The sequence below is a fragment of the Nasonia vitripennis genome, chromosome 1 (genome assembly GCF_009193385.2).
Source record: "Nasonia vitripennis strain AsymCx chromosome 1, Nvit_psr_1.1, whole genome shotgun sequence".
Classification (NCBI taxonomy): Eukaryota; Metazoa; Arthropoda; class Insecta; order Hymenoptera; family Pteromalidae; genus Nasonia; species Nasonia vitripennis.
Genome location: NC_045757.1, coordinates 15,925,495 through 15,951,625, shown reverse-complemented (window position 1 = coordinate 15,951,625; position 26,131 = coordinate 15,925,495). Strand labels below are relative to the sequence as shown.

At 36.4% G+C, this 26,131-nt stretch overlaps 2 protein-coding genes and 1 long non-coding RNA gene across 9 annotated transcripts; 1 reads left to right on the top strand and 2 right to left on the bottom strand.

Annotated features, from left to right (window-relative positions):
* Positions 1 to 136: 136 nt before the first annotated feature.
* On the bottom strand, positions 137 to 9,513 carry LOC100121761. 3 transcript variants are annotated; one of them, XM_016990077.3, is made up of 19 exons: positions 8,788 to 8,990; positions 7,962 to 8,203; positions 6,827 to 6,952; positions 6,551 to 6,745; positions 6,224 to 6,475; positions 6,070 to 6,147; positions 5,111 to 5,993; positions 4,840 to 4,951; positions 4,224 to 4,756; positions 3,454 to 4,150; positions 3,135 to 3,377; positions 2,707 to 3,062; positions 2,375 to 2,630; positions 2,067 to 2,293; positions 1,740 to 1,981; positions 1,627 to 1,641; positions 1,191 to 1,416; positions 907 to 1,110; positions 137 to 778 (listed from the first exon to the last, which is right to left on the bottom strand). In XM_016990077.3, exons 2-19 carry the CDS (start codon positions 8,145 to 8,147, stop codon positions 444 to 446), a joined length of 5,166 nt encoding a protein of 1,721 aa, XP_016845566.1. In that variant the 5' UTR covers positions 8,148 to 8,203; positions 8,788 to 8,990; the 3' UTR covers positions 137 to 443. The 3 variants fall into 3 exon arrangements, with proteins under 3 accessions (XP_016845566.1, XP_016845567.1, XP_008210971.1); XM_016990078.3 differs by having other exon boundaries at positions 139 to 778; positions 6,224 to 6,472; positions 8,788 to 9,513; XM_008212749.4 differs by lacking the exon at positions 1,627 to 1,641 and having other exon boundaries at positions 139 to 778.
* A 59-nt stretch (positions 9,514 to 9,572) lies between these two features.
* On the top strand, positions 9,573 to 12,229 carry LOC103316872. Its single transcript, XR_512605.4, has 3 exons — positions 9,573 to 9,937; positions 10,153 to 10,832; positions 11,026 to 12,229. It is a non-coding gene; the product is annotated as an uncharacterized LOC103316872 (long non-coding RNA).
* LOC100121739 lies at positions 11,629 to 25,542 on the bottom strand. 5 transcript variants are annotated; one of them, XM_031930073.2, is made up of 18 exons: positions 25,032 to 25,542; positions 23,324 to 23,558; positions 21,672 to 21,797; positions 21,163 to 21,354; positions 20,176 to 20,415; positions 19,695 to 19,778; positions 18,378 to 19,470; positions 16,960 to 17,065; positions 15,517 to 16,827; positions 15,185 to 15,427; positions 14,715 to 15,097; positions 14,366 to 14,630; positions 13,972 to 14,198; positions 13,627 to 13,868; positions 13,520 to 13,534; positions 13,019 to 13,361; positions 12,768 to 12,938; positions 11,629 to 12,661 (listed from the first exon to the last, which is right to left on the bottom strand). In XM_031930073.2, exons 1-18 carry the CDS (start codon positions 25,040 to 25,042, stop codon positions 12,318 to 12,320), a joined length of 5,631 nt encoding a protein of 1,876 aa, XP_031785933.1. In that variant the 5' UTR covers positions 25,043 to 25,542; the 3' UTR covers positions 11,629 to 12,317. The 5 variants fall into 5 exon arrangements, with proteins under 5 accessions (XP_031785933.1, XP_016845564.2, XP_031785946.1 ...); XM_016990075.3 differs by having other exon boundaries at positions 15,517 to 16,806; XM_031930086.2 differs by having other exon boundaries at positions 21,187 to 21,354.
* Between the last annotated feature and the right edge of the window lie 589 nt (positions 25,543 to 26,131).

The following is a 26,131-nucleotide window of genomic DNA, read 5'->3' as shown; positions in this document are numbered from 1 at the left end:
TGATGTAAACATTGAAAGAAAAGATAATGAATATAAGCATATTTGTTCACACGAAACTGCGATGCGAAAAGTGGGGAAGCCAGTATTTAATAAATATTAGAAACAATGGAGGGAGATGGGAGAAAACAAAAAATTCTCTTTCATCGTGTAAAAAAATAAAGCTCATTCTGATTTTTGTCATACAATAACGTGAAATCGTAGTTATAAACATCAAGTAATATTTACAAAACATCACAGTACTTGAAACATATTTACAAGTATTTGAATCACTCAATACTTCATCATCATCTCAATACTTCATTTTCATCATACCCAGAACAGAAATTCAAAGCACACTTAACGAGTCAAAAACACTAAAAATGCGAGCACTTTTATGTTTTCGTACGCACGCGTTCATATCGCTCATAAAAGTAATGCTTATGTACACAACACTGCGGAATTATTTACATAATCGAACATAACGCAGAAAGTTCAACACCCTTGTCGACTGGCGGTAGGACCGAAAAATTTCGGTCTTGTAAACCAGGTTTTACTGATGCTGGTACCAAAGATGCGGTAGGCTCTTCTTCTTCTTCCGACATTGCTTCTACAACTTCCCTTTCATCTTTAGATTCTTTTGGCGAATTGAGTGATTTTGTAATATTTATTTTGATCTTTGATGCAGTAGCTGGTATCGTTGATGTAGTAGATTCTAACTCAACATTCCCATCAATTGTACTTTTTACCTCAACTTGAGTCGAATCAACGACGGCAGATTCCATAGGTTTTTCTTCTGGTGCTAATAATAATACATCAGAATAATAAATAAAAAAATTAACTAAAACTTTTTTTTAATTAACTTATTAATTTTATCTTGAGAGAATTATCCAGCAACGACTAAAACTGATTGCAGATAAGATAGCTTACCTAGGTCTGATTCTAGAAGATCTTGAGTTTTACTACCTTCCTCCGTTGTTTCCGTTTCCATAGTTGTATTTTCAGAATTTTCCGCAAACATAGTTTCCAATTCATTTGATACCGTAAGTGATAAATCGAATTCACTTTCTTCGTCTTTTATTTCTTCTTGCTGAGATGATTGCTCAACGTTATTTTCATCTGATACAATTAATTCTACAAATAATAGATTTATACAATAAAACTGTTGTTTAAATATAAATGGTAATAGTAATCTAATTTTAAAATAGACTAACCTGTTTTTGATTCGACTGGTTCCATTACTACAGTTGAAGTATTTGCTGATTTTTCTTCTTCCGTTTTAATTACATCTCCTTCTTTTAATTGATCATCTTCAGTTTTTAAATCTAAACTTTCTTCTTTTACAGCGTCCTCACTTTTAATATCCTTAATATCGACATCTTTGTTATTTTCACTTGATTCAGATATATCGAAAGCCGTTGCTGTCTCTTCCAAAGTCCGCTAAAATTTTATGGGAATTATTATAATTAAAATAAGTCATCTTGCGATATAATGGAAACAATTAGTAAAATTTAAAAAAAATGTAATCTACAATATTTTGGCAAAACTAATTATTAACATGTCCAGCAAGCGATAGTAAACAAAAATAATCGAGTATGTATATAGTTAAATTCGCTAATGCACTCAATAATGCTTTCAAAACTAACGTACCGCCAGAAGCTTTTCCTTTTAGTAAGATTGAAACAGACGAGTATCAAACAATAATTATTATTTGATTCATACATGAATAAATTTTAAAAACACAATTCCTATAAAATACTTACTTTATAGTCTTCTAGACAGATAGGATGAAAATTTTTGTCCTCAAAAGAAATAGCCGGTCTCAAGTGCCATTCTTCCTTTTCATCGTTGTAAAATTGTTCAAAAGATTCGTGGCATACTTGGCAGCAGGAGTCTTCGTCTGAGCCTGTGGGTACGCTTGGTTGCATCGTTTCAGCAAAGAGATCCTCTGCCGCCGCATTTTCGATCTCCATAGTTTGTTTTTCTGTTTCAAACCAACTTTGTGCTAAAATTGATAAAAACAAGAAATTTTAATATAAATTTTCTCGAACGAAAAAAACCATCAAAATTAACAAAATATATTCACGTACCTCTATCCTCAAGATCTTCGATTTCTTCAAACTGTATCCAATCACTGACATCGTAATACCAAAGTCTTGAATGCGCTTTTCTAGATGAGTCTCGTTCTTTTCGATTCTGTCTGAAGTGCCAGTCTAAGTGGCGACTATAACGAGCTGCTATTTCCAGCGCAAATCTAGCTCCACAAGAACTGCACTGAATACCACTATAAAGAGTAGCGACCATGGCTGGATTTTTTCTAGAAATAAACAAGAATTTTTTAGCGCGTGTTCCATTAATAAAAATAATATGGTCGACTTTGCAAAAATATATTGTATACATTTTTAATGTTTCTGGTTTGTCGAATGCGACTGGAAGAACCTCTGGGGCTTTCTTCTCTTCCTCCTCTGGTTTTTTCGTTTCACTCAGGCTTGAGAATATTCCAGATTCGACTAATCTTTTGAAAAGCTCATTTAGCGGCACGGCTGCAGTGGAAGTGACACTAGTGTTTTCAAAAGGTTCGGCTTGATACGATAGTCCTGATGAGGGTGCCATCGCCGAGGATACCACCGAAGACAGCACGTCCAGTTGTAAATCTAGAAAAATTCATTTAGTTATTACTTGAGATATTTTTGAAAATCACGTTTACGATGATGAAATAAAAAAACAAACCTGATTTCGATGTATATGATTGATCCAAGCCATCTTGAGAAGTAGCATCTAATTCGATCAGCAATGACACATTCGTAGTACTACTTAAAGCTATGTCGGTCTGATTTTGTCCGGTCACTGTATCATCAGTAACACAAGTTTCCTTAGGCTGTTCACCCTTCATCCCAGCAATTTTAACATAACCAGCCCGAAAACCACGTGGTAATACCGAGAATCGCACAAAATGCTTTTTCTCCCCAATGAGAATGGGCTTGGGTAGACCACCAAATTCGACGTTGAATGGTCTGCCGTTTAACAGGACCGTTTGCAGAGCATCGCGAAACTCCAAAGTACAAGGTCTATCCTCGATATGAAAACTACAAAGGGCGTGCAATTTTATAAACAGCAAATTAATATGAATAAATTAAATAAATTCGATTAATACTTACATTTGGGGCTTGGAATCAAGGAATACTGGAACCATACTTCTAGCATTGATGATGAGGTTGATTTTTCCTAAAACGAGATCTGTGCGCTTGGTAGTTCCTATCTTGACTTGAGGAGGCGGTCCATCTAATTTGACACTAACTTTCTTGTTTCCCAGATCAACCATGATTGCTTGACCGCCAAAGTAAACTTGATACCATTTGTCATCAATGTATAATTCTCGCGTAGGTGCACCAAGCTTTATTCTGTAATAAAAATTGTATTTTTAATGAATATACGTAGATTAAAATAAAAATTCGAGTTCAATGATCGAAGACTTACTTATGAACTTCTCCTTCGTAGGTAAATTCGCGATAATCGTCATTAAATGAACAAACAACTGTATCTTTGCCATCTATGGAAATCCTTCTTGCGCCGTTTTGGAATCCAATATCTCTCGGATCGTCCCAGTTCATAAAGATGACGCCAGCGTGTCCGTAATACCTGATCTCCCTTGGTGTATCGTCTATGTTGATTGATCTCGTGGTATCCTTTCCTACCTCTTCTAAAACATTAGGATCTGCCGGTGGTAGTTCATCACTATTAGGATTACTGCTTGAACTGAATTCTTCCTGTTCCATCGACTTTCCATCACTAGTACTTCCAATATTAGGGCTAAAAGGCGAATTCGACCACGTTGAGCCATCATCCCCAATAGAATTCGGTGAGCGTCTGTTTGGCATAAGGAGTGCACCATCTCCTCGTATTACACCAGGTGGGATAGGACCTAATGGCCCACCCAGTGGATTCATAGGTCTACCAGTCAATGGATTTATTGGTCCGTTTGGCAAAATAGGAGGTACGTTCGGACTCATACCAGGATGACGTGGATTAAAGCCTGCATGAAATTGATGAAAATCTGGGCGCATGGGTCCACCGCAAAATCGCGGGTGCCAGGAACCCATTGGCCGGAAATGTCCTTGGAACGGACCCGGTGGATGAGCCCATTGCTGATGCCAGGGCGGCGGCCACCTTGGACCTATTTACAAATTAAGGCATTCATTAGAACTAAGTTTCTAGAGAATGTTATGCAAGTAGAAAGCGTAACTCACCAGGTGGTCGAGGATGCATGCCATGCTCTTTCATTCTTAGGCCCTTATCACTTCTATCCCATATTTTACTTTCTCTCTCCTTTCTTTGAGCAGCTCTCAGTTTTTCGTCCTCGCTCATGTGCAACACATCTTGTATCAATTTATTATACTGCGCCTTAGTGATGGTCCCTTGATTTAGCTGTTCAGCTGCCTCTTTCATAATGATTTCTATGTTTCTATCGGCATTGCGTTCATAATCTCTTCCACCACTGCGTCTTCCCCGATCGTCAGATTGTTTGTTGTAAAATTTACTGCGACTGGATCGATCACGGCTGCGGTCTGATGTTGATCTATCGCTTTGAGATCGACTGAAGGAGTCAGATCGGGAACTACTATCTAAAGATTTAGTCGGCGTTTTGAACTTAGCCCAGCTGTCTTTATCGTTGGAGATCATTGGAGGCGATGGTGTTGGTGGCTGTATGCTTTGCGCAGCGATCACCTTCGGTAAAGCCGGATTTAGAAGACGAAGGTCCACGTCTTCTTTGCCGAATAGACTGTGATGAAAAAAATTCATGATTTATCATTGATTTTAAATATATATCATAAAAAATATGCCAATTAGCGTGATGATTCTTACTCATCAAAGTTTTCTTCTGTTTTACTTTTTTTTCCGCTTGAACTTTGAATAACTTCTGTTGACTGGCGCTTGTTGCTTGTCATGGGAAGAACGCGTAAGTCTAAATCTTCTTCTGAAAAGACAATTACAATAATTATTAATATACTATTGAAAAATCTAAAATAAGATCTATTATAATTGTAACATTTTACAAGACATTAGAAAAAAAATCAAGTTTTCTAGATTCAAATATTAAATTGATTCATAAATCGAAAAAGAAGAAGTAACTTACTTGCGTCAATTTTTGGCGTTTTACTGCTACTCGTACTGGCCGCAATCAACGCTGCTCTGAGATCCTCATCCTTGCTACTAGTACTATCTTTTCTTTTCGCTGCCTCATCTCTACAACTTTCTGGACTTCTACTTCGACTACTACTTTCTCTGCACGATGATCTCTTGGTTCTATGTGAACTGCTGGTACTCCCAACACTGTCTCTCCTATCTTTGAACACGTTAACCGTGGGTTGTGGTGGCGAGATTATCAGCGAGCCGAACTGCTCCTCCTCGTCGAGGCCTTGCTGTTGCTTTGGCGAGTGTCGACGATGATGATGATGATGATGATGAGAACGATGATGATGACGTTCGCTGGTGAGACTTCGTTTACGAGATTTAGATGACTTCTTGTGCGGAGAAGACGAGGAAGTAGATTTACGCGAAGATTTTCTCCGGCTCTCTCGCTGCTTTGAAGAAGATCGTGTAGATGAAGCTTTCTTAGACGAATGTTTTTTCGAATCAGTGTCACTTGTCGTTGCTTGTTTTTGGCTACTACTGCTATTATTACTAGATATTTGGGTCATTCTCTCATTATCTGTATTCTTATTGTCGTTAGAAGCTTGAGGGCTTTCGATCTTATCGGGAAGACGAGGAACGAATGTTTCGATTTCTTTCGGTCGAGCTTTCACAGGACTTGCGGTAAACATCGATGAGCTTTCGCTGCTAGTGAGATCCGGTTGATTATCCGGAGCAACATCATCGGGTGGATTAACGCTAACAACGGCATTTCCGCCATTCTGTAAAGCTGTCGCAGTTTTTATTCTAGGATCATAGGGCAGAATACTTGGGGAAATAAGCTTTGGCTCGTCTGGAACTTCTGGTACATACACAGGACTTGATGGCTGAAAATCAAAAGTGCAGTTGGTGTTTAAGGAATGGAAAATAGATTACCGGGAAAAATTATAATTATTTGCTTACCAATTTTTCTGATGATTTTGTTGTATCACAAGGCACTGTGGTCAATATTGGTTTCTTTAAGGTGCCGTCAGCAGCAATCTAAATGACCAATCGAATTTAAATGCACATGATAAAATACAGTAAAATGTTATGTTAGGTAAAACGTTAAATTTACCAAATCAGGTTTCACGTGGATTCGATTTTTTTCTAAATGTTTCTGTTCTTGCAATATCTGCAGCTTCTTCTGTTGTAGTGCAACTAACTCTTTTTGTTTTTTCAAGAGCTCTTCTCTCATCATCCGCTCTTCCCTTGTCTGCTCATCTGAAATTAATTTAGTATCAACTACTGGTGCTTTTGGTGTTGTGGCAACTCGTGATGATCGCGGTGACGCCTGTGTTAATCGCCTTGGCTGCTGTACTTTTTGCTGCTGAAAATACAGAAATCGTATGTACTTTACGAGCATTTGTATTAATTTTAATAAAGTCAAGGAATTCAATTTTACCATTGAAAGAAACTTGGGGTTAACATGGATTATTGATTTTGATTGTGCACTAGCTGATGAAGGTGAAGATGATATTGGCCAAGCCGGATCAATGCTGTGCACTTGTACATCCAAAGCACTTAATTTATTTGGAGGGAAAATTTCACTCCATGTCTGCCTCAACTTCCACATTCTTGCTCTTGTACTTTCATCAACCTTTTTCATTTGCATAATTTATAAACTGAATAATTGTTATTTCATTATTTACAAAAATTATAATATTTTAACTGATTTTACCTTTTCAAATACGTTGCAAAATGTTTGCACAATATTTTTTGAGAAAAGATTTATATAGGACCCATTCACATTCTTGATTATCGAATCAATAAGATACAGTACTGGAAGTTTGATCTCGCTTCGCACCTAGTGAAAACATAATACTCACTCTATCCTTTGCTTGTTTTTTTTTCCTTTTTTTTCATATATATCTTTGATTTTATAAAAATAACAGCGCAAGTATTTAAACAGTATCAAAGTATGGATTGAAATTTAAGTTTTTTATATCTCCAATATTTTTACTCTATATTTTTTTAATGCTAAATTCTTCCTGATAGCATAGTTAACATATCAACGTAAAGTTTAACTAAATAAAAAACTGGAATCAATGGTATTAATCGACAGCAGTGTGGATATTTACGTTTAACAAAAGAACACTTTCTTTTCTTATAAAAATGTCTTGTACGTATTTTTTTATTCTTTATTTACAACAATCTTATAAAATTAAGTAGAATATCACAGAAGATCACTTATGGTTAACTGTGTATCAGTTCCCATAACATACATCATCAATCTGCTCATCGCTTTCATAAAAAGTATTGATATCAAACTGCTTATACCCTTTTTTTGTTTTAAATAAATATTATCACATGTATTGTATGAAATAAAAAAATTAATTATCAAATTTCATAAATCTAGTTTCAAGTAAAAAATGAATTTCAAGTCTAATCTTGCAGAAAAATTCTATAATATTACTTTCTTACTGGCTTTAGAAAATCGATTTTTCAACATCAACATCTCATTCATATTATCATATAGTTACCATACTCTCCAATTTTTGTAATCCTAGCTACCAACACTGAAATAATTTACTTGTAAAAATAAATTTATTTAAATGAGTTACATTCTTTTGAAAATTATTATTGAGTTTAAATTAAGTTAAACTATATAGTAAGCCAGTAATTGAAGAAAAAAGATGGATGACATTTATTAATCCATAATCAATATTAGTAAATTAGTAGAATTCTTCAAACATGCAATTGCTATACGAACAGCTAAATGTATTAAAAAAAAAAATCAAAAACAGCCATGAAAACTAGGTTGACAATTGAATAGTATAGGTAGCTAGGATCATATATCAACAAAAGAAATTAACCTTTTGTAAATGGGCTTCTACTGCTTCAACTATAGCTGATGCATATTCAATATAATCTTCTGCTAGTATCGTAAGCAAATTAATTTGAGGTTTGCTATTGGTTTTGAGATCCTGGAGAGAGGAAACATATTCCTCAACAATCTCTGTTGTTTTACAGGTTCGGCCGTGATTCATATCGGATAGCATTGTTTGTCTATGTCTGCTACCTCGTTATATATACATATATATACATATATATGTATCTGAAAGCAAAACAAAATAAAAAGTTAACTGCGACCATAACAATTCATACTTAAAATAATATACAATCATTGTAAACAAAATCGAGTATTCATTTGTGAATAAAAATGTATTATATTTAGAGTGCTGCAACTTTGAAAGAAAAACATTAACTTTGCAGATAATTCTCTTATTGTTTACGTTATTGTCATGTGAACAGTTATTATACTTAGAGATTGCGTGCAAAAATATTCAACGATGCCATACAAAATCAGATGAATACATCTGAAATATTTAATTAAATTGATTATCGAACATGGATGCGTTATATCAACTGTAGATTTCATAAACAGGTCATACTGTTCACCAACCAAGCCCAGGCAGACCTAACTCTGCTTTAAACATAAACAAATAATAAACTTTCAATGAAGTTTATCACAATCCACAGTGAGTCGATTTCCCTTTTCCAGAAAAGGATGCGACCTTCGATAACGTATTTTCCGATTTAAATCATGTCGTAATCGCGTCTCACATCATCATCATCATCATCATTGTCGTTCTCGTTATCAGAGAACGTGCAACTTGAAAGAAAAATAGGACTGTTTACCTTTTGCAATTCACGTCGCGTTTTCTGCCATCCAAAGAAAAGTCGTCGACGTCCTAGCGCCGTCGTTCCCCGAGCACAGTCCTGAAAAAAGACGCCGCACACCGCAGGCACTAGATCCTATCCTAAGCTCCTAAATACGCTACGAGAACAAGAGTTTGTCTGCTGGCATGATCCGCAGGCAAATTCGAGAAGACATTTTAGACGTGTGTGTATATGTATGTGTGTGTACCTATAATGATGGTCTCAGTTAATATCATGGCTCGTTTTCATTGAGGACAATCTTCGTTTCCGCGAGCAATTCGAAAGTGTTTTGTTTGTTTTTCGTTTATTGATTGTTTGTCCATATGACTGTACTTATTTGTTACATACTTATAGTTATGAATTGGACTGTTGTTACGCGAGTCTTACCTAAATCTGACTAGAAAATATTATAGAATACCTCCATTGTGCAAATAGAGAGTAAAGTCGTCACTCATCCCCGTCGCTGATGTTATATACGTAATATGAGATGCAAGGCATGCTTCGCTTTGCTCGCAGCATTTTATTTATCAAATCAATAAAGTGTATATATGTTGGAAAAACCAGTGTAGTAATTTTTTATACATCTTTATTTTTTAGTTAAAAGAAGAATGCAAAGTTGTTCTTCAAATAGCAAATAATAATTACCCAAGTTATTCTTTCTTCTTTCAGCTATCGATGATCGTAGTTTTTTTGCCCAAGTTCGCATAAAAATCAAAAACTGTAACACCACTTTAAATCTCCCGCATGAAACTCATCAAGCGTCCTTCAAGTCATGTTTTCATGATACCGCAAGATTACGAAAATAACCGCAGAGCAATCCGCGGGAGCCGGGAACTCGAAGGAACTTGGGCAACTTGCCGCGCACTGCGCAATAATCCTTTTCAATGGAAAATTCCACTCGTGCGGCGGTCGAAGGCTAGTCCATTTTCTCTATCGACGCAACGTGTAGCGCTTGGACGCTCGACCATTTTGTCGCAGACGCCCTTCCGACGATGGACTTTGTCGACCGTTTCTTCATGGCCAAAACGGAGCAGAATTTTCGCCCGGAGTATCCGAATTACTTCGATCGCCGCTTGATGGATGCTGTTGGATGAAAAACAACGGAGAAACTTGGAGAAGAGCACATCAGGTTAGTCTTAGTGACTTAATTCTTGGCCTTTTCTCCGTTCGAGCGCGCGATCGCCATTTTCTTTTTGTCTACCTGTCTCCTGCAACGCGACGCCTAAGTGATTCTATAACTGTCCCGTCATTAGAGAAAAGTTTTCGATCGCGACGAGCGATGAATGGCGATCGTCGTATTTAACGTTCTGCGAGTTGATTTTTACGTGTGATTGTTCGTTCTAGGATTAGACGACGACGAGGAGAAGAGGAACCACACCGCGCACTGTGTATGTACGCGAAAGACGAACTAAAGATACTGTTTGAGCGAATCGCGAAAGAAGAAAGATAGCCTTCTCTAGAATCCAGAGAAATCTATGCGAACGCGGAGAGCTATAGGATGTTTATTTATTCATCGCGACGCTATGAATCGACCAGCCAGAGTGCTTCCGGATGCTATGCCTGCTACTGTGCAGCTTGGAGAGAAGTGATCTTTTTTCCTACAAATTATTCAGAGGAGATTTACACTGATCACTAAACAATATAGAGAGAGAGAGAGAGAGAGAGAGAGTGTGTGTGTAGTCTTGTCTCTATCTCTTGTGGATGTTATAAAAATCAATTGTCATTGAGTGTAAATCAAGATTTCTGCGTGATATTCATTATGGAACAAGGTATGCGTGATGAAAATGGATTACCTTACCTTGTTGGCTGGCCAGAGGCATCGAAACAATTCTCCAAGACATTTCGAGCATCACTTTCCAGCTTCAAGTGCAACATAGATAAGTTACAAGAAACAAAATAAATAACATGAAATTGAAAAGAAGATATTTTCAGACTGAGCACGTTGAACTTTCAAACAACATTCTTCTACTGCTGAGCACTGATAAGAATGACGCAACATTTGCAAGGATTTCACTGAGTAAAAGGTATATTTTTTGTTTTATGTATATAGTGAGTTTATTTTGAGTTATTACATTTTAAAATACAAATGATCTTAATTGCTATACTAAATTGTTTAACAAGATTGAGAGTATAAATATTTTACCATTAGAAGATACACCTCATAACACATTATAATATACAATTCTGTTATTCTCTATTTAATTATTATTCCAACAGTTTCAGGACTTACTCTTCTGGAGCCAGGGCAATTGATGGTGACCAAAAACAGCATCAGTAATTATGAAAAAACATTGGCAATCTGCTTTTTTTCATCTTCAAATCCAAATATTATTATTACTGAGTTAGAATTATTCCGCAGATTGGGTCAGGGTATTGCTTGAAATGCTTTTACAACCAATTTATTAGTATCTATACCATTGAGAATGTCTTGGCACAGGTGTCATTTGATGGCCATACAAATGCTCTTTACTAATAAAATGTTTGAGACACCCTTTTTCCCAACACATTTTTCAGGTCAACAAGGAAACCATTTGGAATTGTTCAATACTAGAGGCTTGCCAAAATCAAGAAACAAAAAATGATGCTTTCAGGTTTCCTTCAATATTGGAATTGGTCTACATCGTTGGGTTGATATTAATCTTTCCTCTAAAGCTTTTCATTTATTATTTTCAATGAATAGCTTTGCTTGATTAAAATCTATTCTCAAAGATAATCTTTAACTAAAAAAAGTAAAAACAAAAAAAACAAAATTAAAAGAGAAGGAAAAGGTCAAGGAAAAACTCACTCCTCTCAACAGGAGTAAATTGATAGTCTTGCAAAAATAATTAATTTTTTTTTTTATTTGAGTCTAAAATTCAAATAATTTGAAACATATTCACCAATAATCTTTAACTTCCAAAACGGAAGAAAAAAATTCTTAAAACAGCTGTTTCTTCGAATATTATAAACTAAAAACCGGCAACGGCAATACTTTTAGTCATCTCGCAATTAAATTCAAAACTTAAAAAAGTAGAAACACCGATAAACGTTTGCAATTGAATGAGCATCGGTGCACAAGAAATAATCTATATGAGATGGTCAATATGACAAAAGAATTTAACTATGCCACTTGCAAAAAAAAATCGTAAACGTGATTAATTACACTATAAATCGTCAACGATACTCTCATCCTTTCCTTTTGTACAAGAAAAATAATGCTCTTATTTTCCTGATTCGCTTATTATGCAATAACTATCCCAGTCAGCACGTTCATCAATTAATCTTATAAATAACTATTTACAAAATTCGTAGTTCGACGCTTTAAAATCGTATGTACAAGCATTTAAAAAACAATGATCTCGTGCTCTCGTACAGCTCACGGAAAGAAAATAAAAAACAAGAATACCTTCGTGAGTTTCGCTCGCAGAATTGTACAAAAAACGTGGCCATTACATCACTTGCCGCTCCAATTGGGGAATGATTCTATTTACAATGCAGTCACGCAGATTATCTTAGTCTAAGTATGTAATTTACATAATCGAGCAGAGCCCTGAGAGTTCGTGACCTTTTTCTACCGTAGGAAGTATCGACAGTTTCTTGCCTTGTAACGAAGGCTTGATCGCCGCGGGTATCAGAGGCTTTGCTGGTGCAGCTTCTGCGGGACTCTCGGCTGGTTTCTTTTCCTCTTTCTTCGATTCGTCCGTTTCTTTCGGAGCTACCAAAGTCTTGGTAATATTGAGCTTAATTTTGGAAGGCGCAGTAGGTATTGTTGGTGTTGCTGAATCCAACTCTACATTGCCGTCAATTGAACTCTTCACTGCAACCTGCGTTGTGTCTACTGCTGCAGCTTCAGCAATGGTGCTTTCTTCGGCTTCTAAAAATAAATATCAAGAAAAAAATTACAATTAATGAGAAAATAATTACTTTTTGACGCATTTGAAAAAAGTGAATTTAAACAGAAAATGTTTTGTGTATCTTACCTGGCATATCATCATCAATCGGTTCTTCTTTGACTTTGACGTTTTCGAAAATCAGGGGCACATCATCCGGGATTTTTTCTTCGGATTTTTCAGCAGATGTGATCTTGGGACGTTCTTTCTTTGTGCCATCTTCATTCTCCTCATCAGAAGAATCGTCAATTTCTTCTAGCTCTGAAACATTATCATCCAATGTTAATTATTTGCCAAGAATTTAATATGTTATTTTATCAAACTAATTTCATGTTACTTACCTATTTTTCTTGGCAGTGGTTCTATAATTTCTATGGGCTCTGAATCATCTACATCCATGTCTTGTTGCTTCTCTTCTTCATTGTCTGGTTCTGATGATTTTTCTTCATCATCATCTTTTTCTGTTTTAATAATTGGTTTCTCATCTTCGTTATTTTCGTCCTTCATATCTTCATCTTGATCTTCAATTTGGTCTTCATCTTCTTTTTCTTCCTTTATATAGATTTCCATATCCTTCAAATCCTCCTTTTTTTCGTCATCGTTCTCTTCGTTATCTCCTTCAACCTCTTCTTCCATTTCAGTTATGCTTTCCTCTAGCTCCAAAGCTGACTTTTCCAACGCTCTCTATAAATTTAAAAAAAGCGAAACCGTTAAAAATACGAAGTTCGGCATGAGATAAATTAAAATTCTATAAATATATAAAATAAGAAATATTCATAAATGCTCAGCAAACTACTCTACACATCGAGAATAGTAAAAATATCATTCTCAAAGGAACGTACCACAAGTAATTTCTCCTTTGAGCAGCAATGAAATGAATATATTCATGATCAGTATAAGCATCGTCGGTAATATTTCGAACGGTTAAAGAACTAACAATAGGCCTTACCTTATGATCTTCGAGACAGAGTGGATGGTAGTTCTTTTCCTCGAAAGAAACAGCCGGCCTGAGGTGCCATTCTTCTTTCTCCTCATTATAGAACTGCTCGAATGCCTCGTGACATACTTGGCAGAAACCATCATCGTCAGAGGCCGTCGGAACACTAGGTTGTTGCGCGTCTGCGGCATTGTCTTCGGTAGCAGCGCCATCGGTTTCTGCTGTTTGCTTTTCGGTTTCAAACCAACTTTGCGCTGTAATGTGATAAAAAAAGACACGTTATTTAACCGATTTTAAGTAATTTTGGCAATTATCCGAAAATATCAATCTATTTCAAGATTGTTAATATAAACGTACCTCTATCTTCAAGATCCTCAATTTCCTCGAACTGAATCCAGTCGCTTTGATCGTAATACCACGACCTAGAATGTGCTTTTCTTGTCGAATCTTTTTCCTTGCGATTCTGCCTAAAGTGCCAATCTAAATGGTGACTATAACGAGCAGCCATTTCTGTAGCAAACCTCGCACCGCACGAGCTGCATTGTATACCACTATAAAGCGCAGCGATTACGCCCGCATTTTTTCTGTAAAGAGAAAAAAATGCCATTAGTCTCGTAACGATAAGCAATGCGCAGAATATTACTAGATTGTGATTAATCAAAATTGATAGCGCTTAATCGCAATCGTTATATCTGCACTGTTCGTTTCTCCTGTGAATTGAAATCTGATTTAAAAAAAAAGTAATACATACGCTCTTAGTGTCTCTGGTTTATCGAATGTCGCTGAAATGATCTCCGGCTCTTTCTTTTCTTCTTCCTCGGGTTTTTTCGTTTCAGTGAGGTTTGGAACTATACCCGTTTCCACTAATCTCTGAAACAGCGTGTTAAGATCAACCGACGTAGCCAGAAGCGGTGCCACCACTGGCAGGTTTTCAACGGGCTCAGCTTGGTACGATAATCCAGAGGACGGAGCCATAGCTGAAGGCACAACCGATGACAGTACATCCAATTGCAAACCTAGGAAACCAGAACCAAAATTAGTAAAATATGTGTAAAATCCAAAACTATCATTTGGACTTTGGAATTTCTCGATTTGCATACCTGATGATTTGGAACCAGATGTGGTATCCATACCATCCTGCGACGTTGTGTCCATGTCCATGGACTGGGCCAAATTCGTCACTGATGGTGCTTTAGCGGGAATCGACGTGGTTGTTTCCTCCATGGTCTTGTTGGCTGCTCGTTGTTTGGCTAGTTCGGCCGCAGATTCTTTTGCAGGTTCACCCTTCATACCAGTGATTTTAACGTAACCGGCCGTAAAACCACGTGGTAATACAGAGAATCGAATAAAATGCTTTTTCTCGCCAACGAGAATCGGTTTAGGTAATCCGCCAAACTCTACTTTAAATGGACGACCATTTAGCAAGACAGTTTGAAGAGCGTCAATAAATTCTAGAGTGAATTTCCTATCTTCGATCTCGAACCTACAAAAAAAACATTGATTTAGTAAATTATTCAATTACTTTTTGGTATCAGTGACCTTGACTTTAAGTAGCGGTTAATAAACTTACATTTGAGGTTTGGAATCAAGGAAGACTGGAACCATGTTTCTTGCGTTGATTATAAGATTGATTTTTCCTACGACAAGATCTGTGCGCTTCGTATTACCGATTTTCACTTGCGGAGGAGGTCCTTCTAACTTCATACTGACTTGTTTGTTACCGAGGTCAACCATAATCGGACGTCCGCCAAAGTAGCATTCGTACCACTTGTCATCCACGTACAGTTCCCTTGTTGGAGTGCCAAGTTTAATTCTGGAAAAAATTAATTGATCATAAGTTTTTTCACGTGTAATAATAATTATTCAAATACACAAGCTAATAAAACAAGAGCAGCAACTCACCTGTGAATTTCTCCTTCGTACGTGAATTCTTTGTAATCTTCATTAAAACTGCATATAATTGAGTCCTTTCCATCAATTATGATTCGTCTGGTTCCGTCTTGGAAACCGATGTCTCGCGGGTTATCCCAACTTAGGAATACAACACCAAGGTTTCCGTAGTACCTAATTTCTCTAGATACACCATCTATGTTGATCGATTTCATTGTATCCTTCGCAATTTCCTCAAGAACTTGAGGGTCAGCGGGGGGCAATTCACCACTGTTTTTCATCGCGCTTAAAGCGCCTTTATCAGTCTCTAATGTAGCACTAGCAGTGGTCACGTTCGACGAGTTGACACTACCGCTATTCGTTGCAGCAGCACCAGTTAGGTTCGGCGAGTTCCGTTTCGCCGCATGATCAGGTCTCACAGGCCCGTTGCCCATCATCATACTGGCACCCATAGAGTTCATAGGTCCTATCTGATTCATTGGACCGTTGGACATCATCATAGGTCCGTTGGGTCCCATCGGTGGTGGGCCCATTCTCGGGTTGTAACCTCCAGGGTGGAAGGCTGGGTGGAAATCGGGCCTCATGGGTCCGCCGAACATCCTCGGATGGTTCTGCCAAGGTCCCATGGGCCTAAAACCATCGGGTCCACTGGGGAATCCATGGGGACCACCAGGGAATGGTGGTCCGTGAGACCAAGGCTGGTGCCAAGGATTTTGCCACCTAGCACCGCCTGGTCCTGATATTCTTGGATGTATTCCCGAATGGTCTTTACGAATGTTCTCGTCGTTGCCGAAGTTCTGTGCTCCGCCTGGTCCGTCCTTCTCCCAAACGAGCATGCCAATCTCCTGCTCCTTGCGTTGAGCTGCCTTGAGCTTCTCGTCCTCGCTCATGTGCAACACGTCCTGGATGAGCTTGTTGTACTGGGACTTTGTGATCTGACCTTGATTCAACTGCTCGGCCGCTTGCTTCATGATGATTTCTATGTTTCTGTCGGCATTGCGCTCGATGTGCTTGTCGAGGTCGCCGCGGCCCATTGGCAAGCCTCGGATGCGACGTCCGTCTTTTTGGTCCTCGGGCGAGCTGCCGATTTTGTTGAAGAAACGCGGTCGGCCCAAACGATCGCGATTGCGATTGTCAGACAAAGGCTTAGGTGGGTCTCGATCAGATTTCATAGGGGTCTTCAGTTTTGCCCAGCTGTCCTTGCTTTTCTCGTGAGAAATGACCGGAGGGGGAGGAGTAGGTGGACGACCGGCTTTCGGGTTTGTTAAAGTGCGCAGATCTACATCCTCGTTACCAAACAGCCTGTGAAGTTGACGATTTTTTCTGTTATTTTGGAATGAAGCAATTTTCAATTTTAGAAACAGTTCATAAATTATTTAAAAATAAGCCCATAAATGATTTTCCATCACCTAGAAAAATTTCATGCTTTCATTAAAAAAAAAAAGTGTTACTTACGCATCAAACTTTTCAGCCTTCGTCTTCTTTGGATTCGCCGATTCTAGGATCTCGGATGACTGTCTTTTATTAGGAACAGCAAGAACTCGCAAATCTAAATCTTCTTCTGTAAAAAATTAAAGAGAACTTGCATTATAATTACTGAAGCAGATCATGCTATATGATGATGCACATACAATCTTTGGCTAGTTATTGCTATCACCACCTCCAACTTCTAAAATTTTCAAAGTGTGTATAGACCTCGTAATAAAGTAAAAAAAAGAAACTAATATGAAATTTTTGTTAATTTTGTTTTCATCTACTTACTGAAAAGTTTTAAATATTTTAAATAAGATGTTACAAATCACTACGACAAATAAAAAAGAAATATTCAAATAAAGATTAAGAAAAATAAACCTAATAACTACAAAATTTCAAGAGGTCACGTTGGGCAATAAATTTTTTTATGGCTGAGTCTATCCATTTATTGCAAAAATCATGTATTTCTAGTGTCTGTGTAGCTTGTACTGCAATGTGATTTTCTCGCTATCGATGATTGCAAGTTGTTGTGATAAAAATTGCTAAATTTTCTTGTAATATACTTTGTACAATAATTTGATTGTGCTGATCTTAATGACTATTTTTAGGAAGAATCGATGAAAAAATGTCTATATATGCTTGTGTATAAAAAACTTAAAATGGGTAGGAAGTCTTGCTAACAGTAGTTACAAAAACAATGGATTAATTGTAAATAATTATAGAAAATAAAACGAGGATTATTTTTAATTGGAAAATCTTTGAATACAGTCAAAGTAATATAAATATAGTCGGACAATCTTTTGTAAAATTGTAATTTTTCAAAATTGAGTTGAGTTTCTTTACATAGAAAATGACAATATTTTTGTTAGTCTAATATAAAATGGGGACAATTTTTTAAGGCAATTTTTGCTTTTAAAGTAGTTCTTTACTAGTAGTAAAGTATTAACTGCAGAGAAATAACAATCAGTTCTGCTGTACAATGGTAATATCTACATTCTTATTTGAACTTTAATTAAAACTTTAAAGATGCAATGTACTTTATAAAAGCACATTCTAATACTGGAAAAATATATTTTCAATAAAAATATCACAAAACTAAATTCTTTCAGATTCTTGACTAGTAATTTTCGAATGCATATAATGACGATATATGCCTTCATAGTAGAATTAATAAACAGCCATCATTAGGTAACGCAGTATGCACATATTTAAAGTATTAGTGCAGTCTTTTTTGAGAAAAATCAAACATATCGTGTCATAACAATTAAACAACACCAACTACACAGCGCGAAATCTGTCGAAAGTGTTGTGCCACCAGAAATGCAATGAAAAAAACCACTTGTGTCCTCCCAAAAAAGGTGTAAGCTCCACTCTATCTTTTCTTTGAACAACAAACTCACTCGTATCAAGAGCAGCGGCTGGGCCAGCTGCGACGACGTTAACGTTAACAATTGGTGATCTCAAATCTTCATCTTTACTGGCATCTGGCATGACGACATCCTTTTTCGCATGATTGATGACTTCGGGGCTGCGGCTGCCTTCCTTGTTTCTCCTCACGTAATTCCTCATTCTCGTGTTAGCTCTGATCTCCTTGAAGCTTGTGGGCGCCGCTGTCGCAGGCAGATGCGCAAGCGATACGATTAATGATCCTCCTGATTTTTCCTCTTCGTCCAAACCCGAAGATGTTGCAGATTTGTTATTACAGTTAATAGCCAGTGTTTGTACTTGGCTTGACGTCACCTCTTGAGCGATAGCCCGCCTCGGTATGCGATAAGACGTTTGGCTACTAGAGCCGTTGCTCGTCGTCGTCGTCGAGGAAGAAACTGGGCTGGGGCTATGGGTCTTGCGGGACTTGGACTTTTTCGAAGAGGTAGAAGAGGAAGAGGACGAGCGTTTGTCCGGTGAAAGGGACGAATTCTCCTCAAGCTTAGGTACTTTGTTGGGCGATGCCGAGGAAGATGACGACGACTTCGAACGAGACTTGCTACCGGGTTTTCTCGAGGAAGAAGAAGAGGACGAGGTTTTCGAGGATGAGGAGGAACTACTACCACGCGACGAAGAACTCTTTGATGAAGAGCTCTTCGATTGGTCTTTAATGCTATTACTACGATGAGAGGTTGTGATATTTGTGGTGGTGGGTTCTTTCTTTTGGGAACTATCTTTTGCTCTTTTATTGTCGAGACTTTTATTGTTGTGGAGTTCGGAATCGCTCGACGTCTTTATCACCGGATTGTTTAACAAGGAACTTTGTTTTTGCTCGCCACTCAGTTTAGATTGAATGTGAAGCTGCAGTTGATGCATAAGTTGTTGCTGCTTGGCGAGTTCCTCGGGGCTGAGGCTGCTATTTGTCGCAGAAGAGGCAACCATCTTCAGGCGAGGATCGCGAGAAGCAACAGACTTCGCTGAAGCAACGGCTACACTGCTCGCCGGCGCTATCTTGACGCTACTTTTATTCGAGTCGATTTTGAGAAGGCTGGCGGCTGCAGCGGGTAACTGCGAGCAGATAAGACATTTTTTTTAGTTAAGATATTCTAATATAATTTTTTTCTATCTTTCTTTTAAATTGAATTGAAAGATAAATAACGTCAAAAGGAAATCGAAATATCTGATAGCATTAGAAAATTGACGTATGAGATAACGAATTAGCCTGGCTATCAGACAAATATCTTTCGAATTATACATAACGGTCGATAAAGAAAAGATAAAAGTAAACTCACCTGTTTCTCTATCGGCTTCAATACTTGACTAGGCGCGGAAATGGCTGCAACTGACTTTTCTAAGGCACCATCGGGTAAAGTTGGCTAAAAAGGAAATAAATTTTATTATTACCTTTTTCAATTCATGAAATTATTTATTTGAACAAAAAGTTTACGACGTGTAGGAAAGCTGTAACAGCGATTTTGTAACCGTAATTTAGCATCTTACGCGAGTTATAACGGTTTCACTGAGTAAATAGGTCAGATAAATAATTTTGATTTATTTTCAATATTATCATTAACATTTTATAATTACATACTTTTTCAAACCTCTTATGACACGAAATTTTTAAGCTCATTCTGATAATACCGGAGAAATTTATGCAACGCAGCGAGTGACGTAATCCTATTTGAGCTTAATTAAATAATTAAACAAACTAAACAAATGAGTCTAACTTTTCGAAACCTTTCACTCAAAAATCAAATAATTCTCAAAGCTTACCAATTGCACGCTCTGTTTATCGAGTTGTTGTCGCTGTTGCTCGAGACTAGCCTTGGCCTGCAGTAGCTCAAGCTCAACTTTCTTTTTTTGTAACTCGATCAACTCTTTCTGCTTCTGCAACAGTTTCTCCCGCATCTCCGCCTCAGACGTCGAGACGGACTTGACCGACGGAACAGCTGAAATTTTCGTGCTGCATGGTGGTATTGAAACTGTTTTTGCAGCGCGCTCTTGGTGTTGTTGCTATAGAAAAAAGGATATTCTTAAGTTCGCGAGTCTTATTGTAACGAAAAGAATGCGCAATTTGTTAGTTTATGTGCCTTTCATAATGATGAATTTAATCAATGTCAAAAATTTAAGTGAAACATTAATTTTTCGTGATTGTAATGCGAGAGGCTGTGGTTTTGCGCATTATTTACATATAAGCAATATTTTATGTATACATTTTTTAAGAGGCTTAAAGTTTTTTTACTCTACTTATAATGTTAAATTTACTTTCCGACACCATAATATTATCTACTTCTTGCAATATAATTTTGAGATTAAACATACATTTCTCTATGATACAAATAGTGCACGTACCTTTTTAGGTAACAGAAAAATAAATATTGAAAAAAAATGCAAAAATCTTTGGTACCAGCATACATCTTAAACTACATATATACATTTATTAAACAATTTCCAGTTGACTCTTATGAGCGATTATTACTATATTTAACTTCTACTGATTCTCATTCATATAAGAAGTTAAAAAATGCAATAAATATGTATAATCGAGAAACTACAAAAAAATCTACTTGTATATTATACGTTTGTATGAACAAAATCTTTACTGTTCTTGACATGCACCTCAACCATCTCTACAGTTCTACATCAATATCAATATATGCTGAAATAATCAAGGCCATCGAGCTAACTTAAATTTACTTCCCAGTTTACAGCTCGAACATGGTTAGTCTACAAACTAAACAAAACACTTAAGCCTCTTACCGTAGTAAGAAATTTGGGATTTACATGAATAGATTTTGCTGCAGACACGTTGTTGGCAGGTAATGGTGCAATGGGCCAGGCTGGATCAATATTGTGAACCTTCACGTCCAGCGCAAACAACTTTTTAGGTGGGAAGACCTCACTCCATGTTTGACGTAGCTTCCACATGCTGGCTCTTGTGTTCTCATCCACCTGTTTTTTGTAAGACATAAAAATTGTATTTGAGACTGACAGATAAATATGAGCTTTCTGCAAAGAAAGAATTTTCGATTTAAAAACTAATACTAGAATTTGAAAAGAAAATGTAACTAATCCATTAAGATTCAATTAATCAAGAGAAAAAAGATTTATTATCGTAGTAGTAAAGTTGCTAGCTCTTGGATCATTATAACTAAAAATGTGCAGTAAAAATAAAGATATCCTTTGAAAAATGACTATAGAAAAGATAAAAACCATCAATACCAAACTTTCCCCAAGACAATAGAAAAAATAAAAAATTCCAACATTACCTTTTCAAAAACACTGCAGAAGGTATTCACTATATTTTTTGTGAAGAGGCCTAGATAGGCCCGGTTAACATTTTTCACAATTGAATCAATGAGGTAGAGTACTGGTAGTTTGATCTCGCTGCTCACCTAGTAAAACAATAATACTCACACTATTCTTCTTGTTTTTTTTTTTGGCTTTCATATATGTTAAGTATATCTGATTAAAATCTATGAATGCTTCTTCTAAGTAAAGCTTATTGAAGATGAAAACTTCTTTCATACAAGTAATCACTTGTGAATATATGCACTATACATGGATGAGATGAGCGCAGGTATATCGCTCATCGCATAATGTGATTTATAAGTCGGCGTATTAACTCCAAAAATCTTTCTCAGATACAATCTTAGAAAAATAATTTTTTTTTGCAGTTGAGAAAAAGTTAAAAATTTTGAGTTACATTCTTTTAAACAGAAATATATTGTTTTATTTCATTTTTTAATCACGAGAATAAAACTGTTATTGCAATATTGAGAGCAAAACATGAGTCATTACCTCGACATTATGTATTATTAATATTAATAATTATAAATATTACTGCTTATATTATTCGAACGAAAAAAAAAATGTTGAAAAACAAACAGCAGCAGTGTGGATGTTTGATTGTAACAAAAGAACACTTTATTTCCACATAAAATATCTCGTATATTACTTTTATTTTTTATTTATAAATATATATTTTTCTTATAAAAAGTAGAGTATCACAGACGAACGTAGTTTAAAAAAAAAATACTTTTATCGTTTAACTAGACGCTTCACTGTAATGTGTGTTTATAACTATTCTTCTTTACTCATAATTGCAGAAAAAATCCTGTGAGTATCACCTCTTAAAGTTTACAGAAATATAGTGCGTTTAGTTCCTTATTTGAAATTATATTTTAACATTTACCGTAACTTTACAGAGAAAGATTCGAGTAATATTACATTATTAAATAAACTTTTGAGAAAGAATGTGTTAAAGTAGTGAAAGTATTTTGAATTAGTTTCTAAATTTTATCTTATTGAATGTATGAGGTTATCTAATATTTCGCGTTTTTATGAGGTTGCACTTTTTTTTAAACAAAATGATTTTACAGTTGATTTATAGCGAATTTGTAAAAAATTATTTTTACAACTTTACAACTTTTACAAACTTTTTTACAACTTTAATTGTTTTCTTTCTCAATTTAATAGAAAAATGTATTCCTGAACTTTGGACATTATTTGTTTGACAAACATTTTGACTATATACACTATATCTTTTAGTCTTAAATTTAATACTGATTTAGTTTGATTAAGCTTTATAATTTTATAAAATCACATGTGTCGCAAGTGCAATAATTCTTATAAAGATGTAGAGTACCACAAAATGCTGATATTAATTTCACATTACTAATGATACATTCTTAATGGAAACATGAAAAATAAGTGGCTATAAGTTATACAAATTTTGATAATAGCAAATAGTATCAACTTTCTTTTAACTTTTAGTAAAACTTTAAAAAGTAGTTTCGATAAGAAAAATATTTTTCATGATTCCAAAGAACCAATGTAAAATTAGTAATCTAACATCAACATCGAAGTGTTAATATAATAATATTGATAATCTTGTGTTGAAACTACAAAAGATATTAACCTTCTGCAGGTGGGCTTCAATGGCTTCTACTATGGCGTTGGCATGGTCAATATAATCCTCTGCTAAAAGCGTAAGCATATTAATCAGAGGTTTACTGTTAATAGTGAGATCCATCAGGGATGAGTTGTACTCCTTGACAATCTCATCAGACTTGTGTTCTTTTATACTGTTGCCTCCGGCCATGTTTGCACAATTCTCTCCTTCCTCTATATAATCTAACGATTTGTTTTTAATTCTGAAAAACGACAGAGAAAAACAAAAAATTAATTACAGTTGTTCATTATACAAGAAAAATTCAACATTAGTACAAATTATTAGTAGCTTAAAATCCTAGAATTGCAAATATTTCAATATTACATTGGAATTCAAAAAATGTATCAGTACATAAATGACAAAACCAAATTAAGTTAAGTCATTGTGTTTCCTAATGTTCCTTCTATACCAAAGTATTACTCAAGAGTTGAATATTTTTACTATTCTATTCTCAAAGTGCAAGCTCAGGATCAGCTTCTTTTTTAGAAGCAAAGATGCATCACTTTGGAAACAAAAAAACAGTGAAGAAAATAGCTTTTTAATAACTATCAACCTGTCCTTCTGTTATTCTTTTTTATAGCTAAGATAAGAGTTACTATAAACGTTTTTTGCACTATTAAACATGCAAGAAACAATCAGTCTCTGATAACTTGCTTATGCAGAAAGGGGCATTAATGTTATCTTACAAAGCATAAAATAATGCATATACACGTACAAGCAACTGTAATAAATTTTGAGTGTCATATGACAAATAACTTTTACAATGTTCCAAGTACAAAAGCATTATCACTACAGTAGAAGGACATTTCAGTCAACTTCTAGAGGCTCATTGTTAAACCTGTACTATAATCTTTCTTTGTATTTTGCAGATTTGCATTTTGTTTTTCAAACCGATAATAAATCTTAGAAACTAACTAAAAAATGAGTTTAATAAGTGAAATGTTTTTTAAATACATTGAACAATATGTTTGAAAAAACATTTAGGCTGTCAAGTCTTTTGAATAAACCACTTATGCAAACGAAATAAGTAGCAAACACCTGAACAAAGCCTACACATCGAAGAGAAAAAGATAACTGTATAAAATGTCTTTCCAACAAATGACTAAACTCTGCGCGATTATACCTACCTCGCCGAGCAATAGCTCCCGCTGCTTACGTCGATAAGGAAATCAATAGTCAAACTCATGGTCTATAGCAACAACAACAAACAACGCGATAGGCAAACTCTGTCGTTTGGAATATATGAGAAGGAATCCCCCATTGCGTCATCACACGCCAGACACTGTAGACTGTCAGTAGATAAGTATATGGTCGAAAAGAGAAACCAACGAAAGAGGAGAGAGCACCAAAAATCGTCGAAAGTGAACGCTGGCGTGCGACATTTTACTTACTCTTATTTTGCCCGATATTATCTATACCAAACGGAGCTTATCAGCTATACATAAAGGCATACTCGAAAAGTAGCGTCGGGTTCACCAATACAACGATGCGCATCAGTCCTTATGTAAGTCGAGAAAAAACGGAGCAGAGAAATAAGTCGGGACAAGGAAGCAGCTGGCAAAAATCGTGATGTACACACGCGTTCAAGGCGCAGCCATATATTTCGCAAAATGACTAAATATCCGTCAGTATAGAAAAAAAAAGGAAAAAATTAGTAAAAACATGCGATGCTCACCTATTCTTCATCAGCTCAGCAGCGTAGACCTCAATAGCATGATGAGAAATGGCTCTGCCTTTCCGCAAAGCAGCTGTGTCGTGCGTGCCTCGTCTCTGGGAGAAACCCAAGCGCACGACTGTGGTTTCCTCGATACTCTCTCGCACGAACACAGGGCACGTATAAAAAACACGATCCAATAGATATCCGACGAGAGAACAGCAAAGACTGGCAGATACTTTCTGCCAGCTTGTTCAACCCTCGACGACGAAGCCACGAGAAATTGACTTTCCGTTCTCTCTTACGAGCTTCTCGTCGTCCAGCTAAAATGGCGGCCGAGAGAGCTGCGCTCGTTTTGTCGTCGTTGCTTGCTCTCTGCTACTTCACGAGCCTGCACCTTGGAACTCTTGATGCTCCCTCGACGCTGCGCAAGCGTAGACTGAACTGAACAGGCAGCCGCAGAGTGAGCAGACTAAGCAGAGCAGAGCCCCAGCTCTAGCGGTCGAGCAACTGGTCGTGACGACGGCGACGCCAGAGACCTCTAAAGAACCGAGCGCGCGGTGACGTAGCGTCAGTTTAGTGGTGACCTCTGGTGGCGGGATAGTGATACTAAAAGTTGTTCGAAATTAAAATTCAATTCACATTTCAAAATCATGTTTACACTTTTATAAATTTTTATACACTAAGTATCAAAGTATGAGATTATTGTTAGGAATATTCTCCGTATTTGTTCATGAAGGTAAAACTGATATTTACATATAGAAAAATGCTGTCATACAATTATTGCGCAGTAAGTCTGAGAAGCAGGCAGGAAAATTTCGGGGGGAAACTAGGGGGTGTGTCCAGGCGTCTAGACTATCAGACGCTGCCTGGGTTTCACCCTCATAAACAAATGCGGAGAATATTCTTAAGGGGCCAGCACACCAATTATATAGATATACTAACCATGTTAAATTGACGCGCTCCTTTGCTCACAACTTTTAGAAAAACGGCTGTCGATGCCATCTTTGCGCGGAAGTGAGCTGGGCAGCATTTATCAACAGAATCCCAGGGAAAAGAATACTTAAAATATACTTTCCAGATATGTTAAATATTTTAAGTTAGATCAGATCGATCGTTTA

Coding starts and splice junctions, on each gene's coding strand:
- LOC100121761 (XM_016990077.3), bottom strand. CDS start 8,147: ATGCTATCCGATATGAATCACGGCCGAACCTGTAAAACAACAGAGATT. Junction 6,953..7,961: donor TAGAAGCCCATTTACAAAAG/GTTAATTTCTTT, acceptor TGTTTTCACTAG/GTGCGAAGCGAGATCAAACT. Junction 1,982..2,066: donor CGAAGATCTTGAGGATAGAG/GTACGTGAATAT, acceptor TATCAATTTTAG/CACAAAGTTGGTTTGAAACA.
- LOC100121739 (XM_031930073.2), bottom strand. Junction 17,066..18,377: donor AGCCGCTGCTCTTGATACGA/GTGAGTTTGTTG, acceptor AATTTTTTACAG/AAGAAGATTTAGATTTGCGA. Junction 12,662..12,767: donor GATTGATGATGATATGCCAG/GTAAGATACACA, acceptor ATTTATTTTTAG/AAGCCGAAGAAAGCACCATT.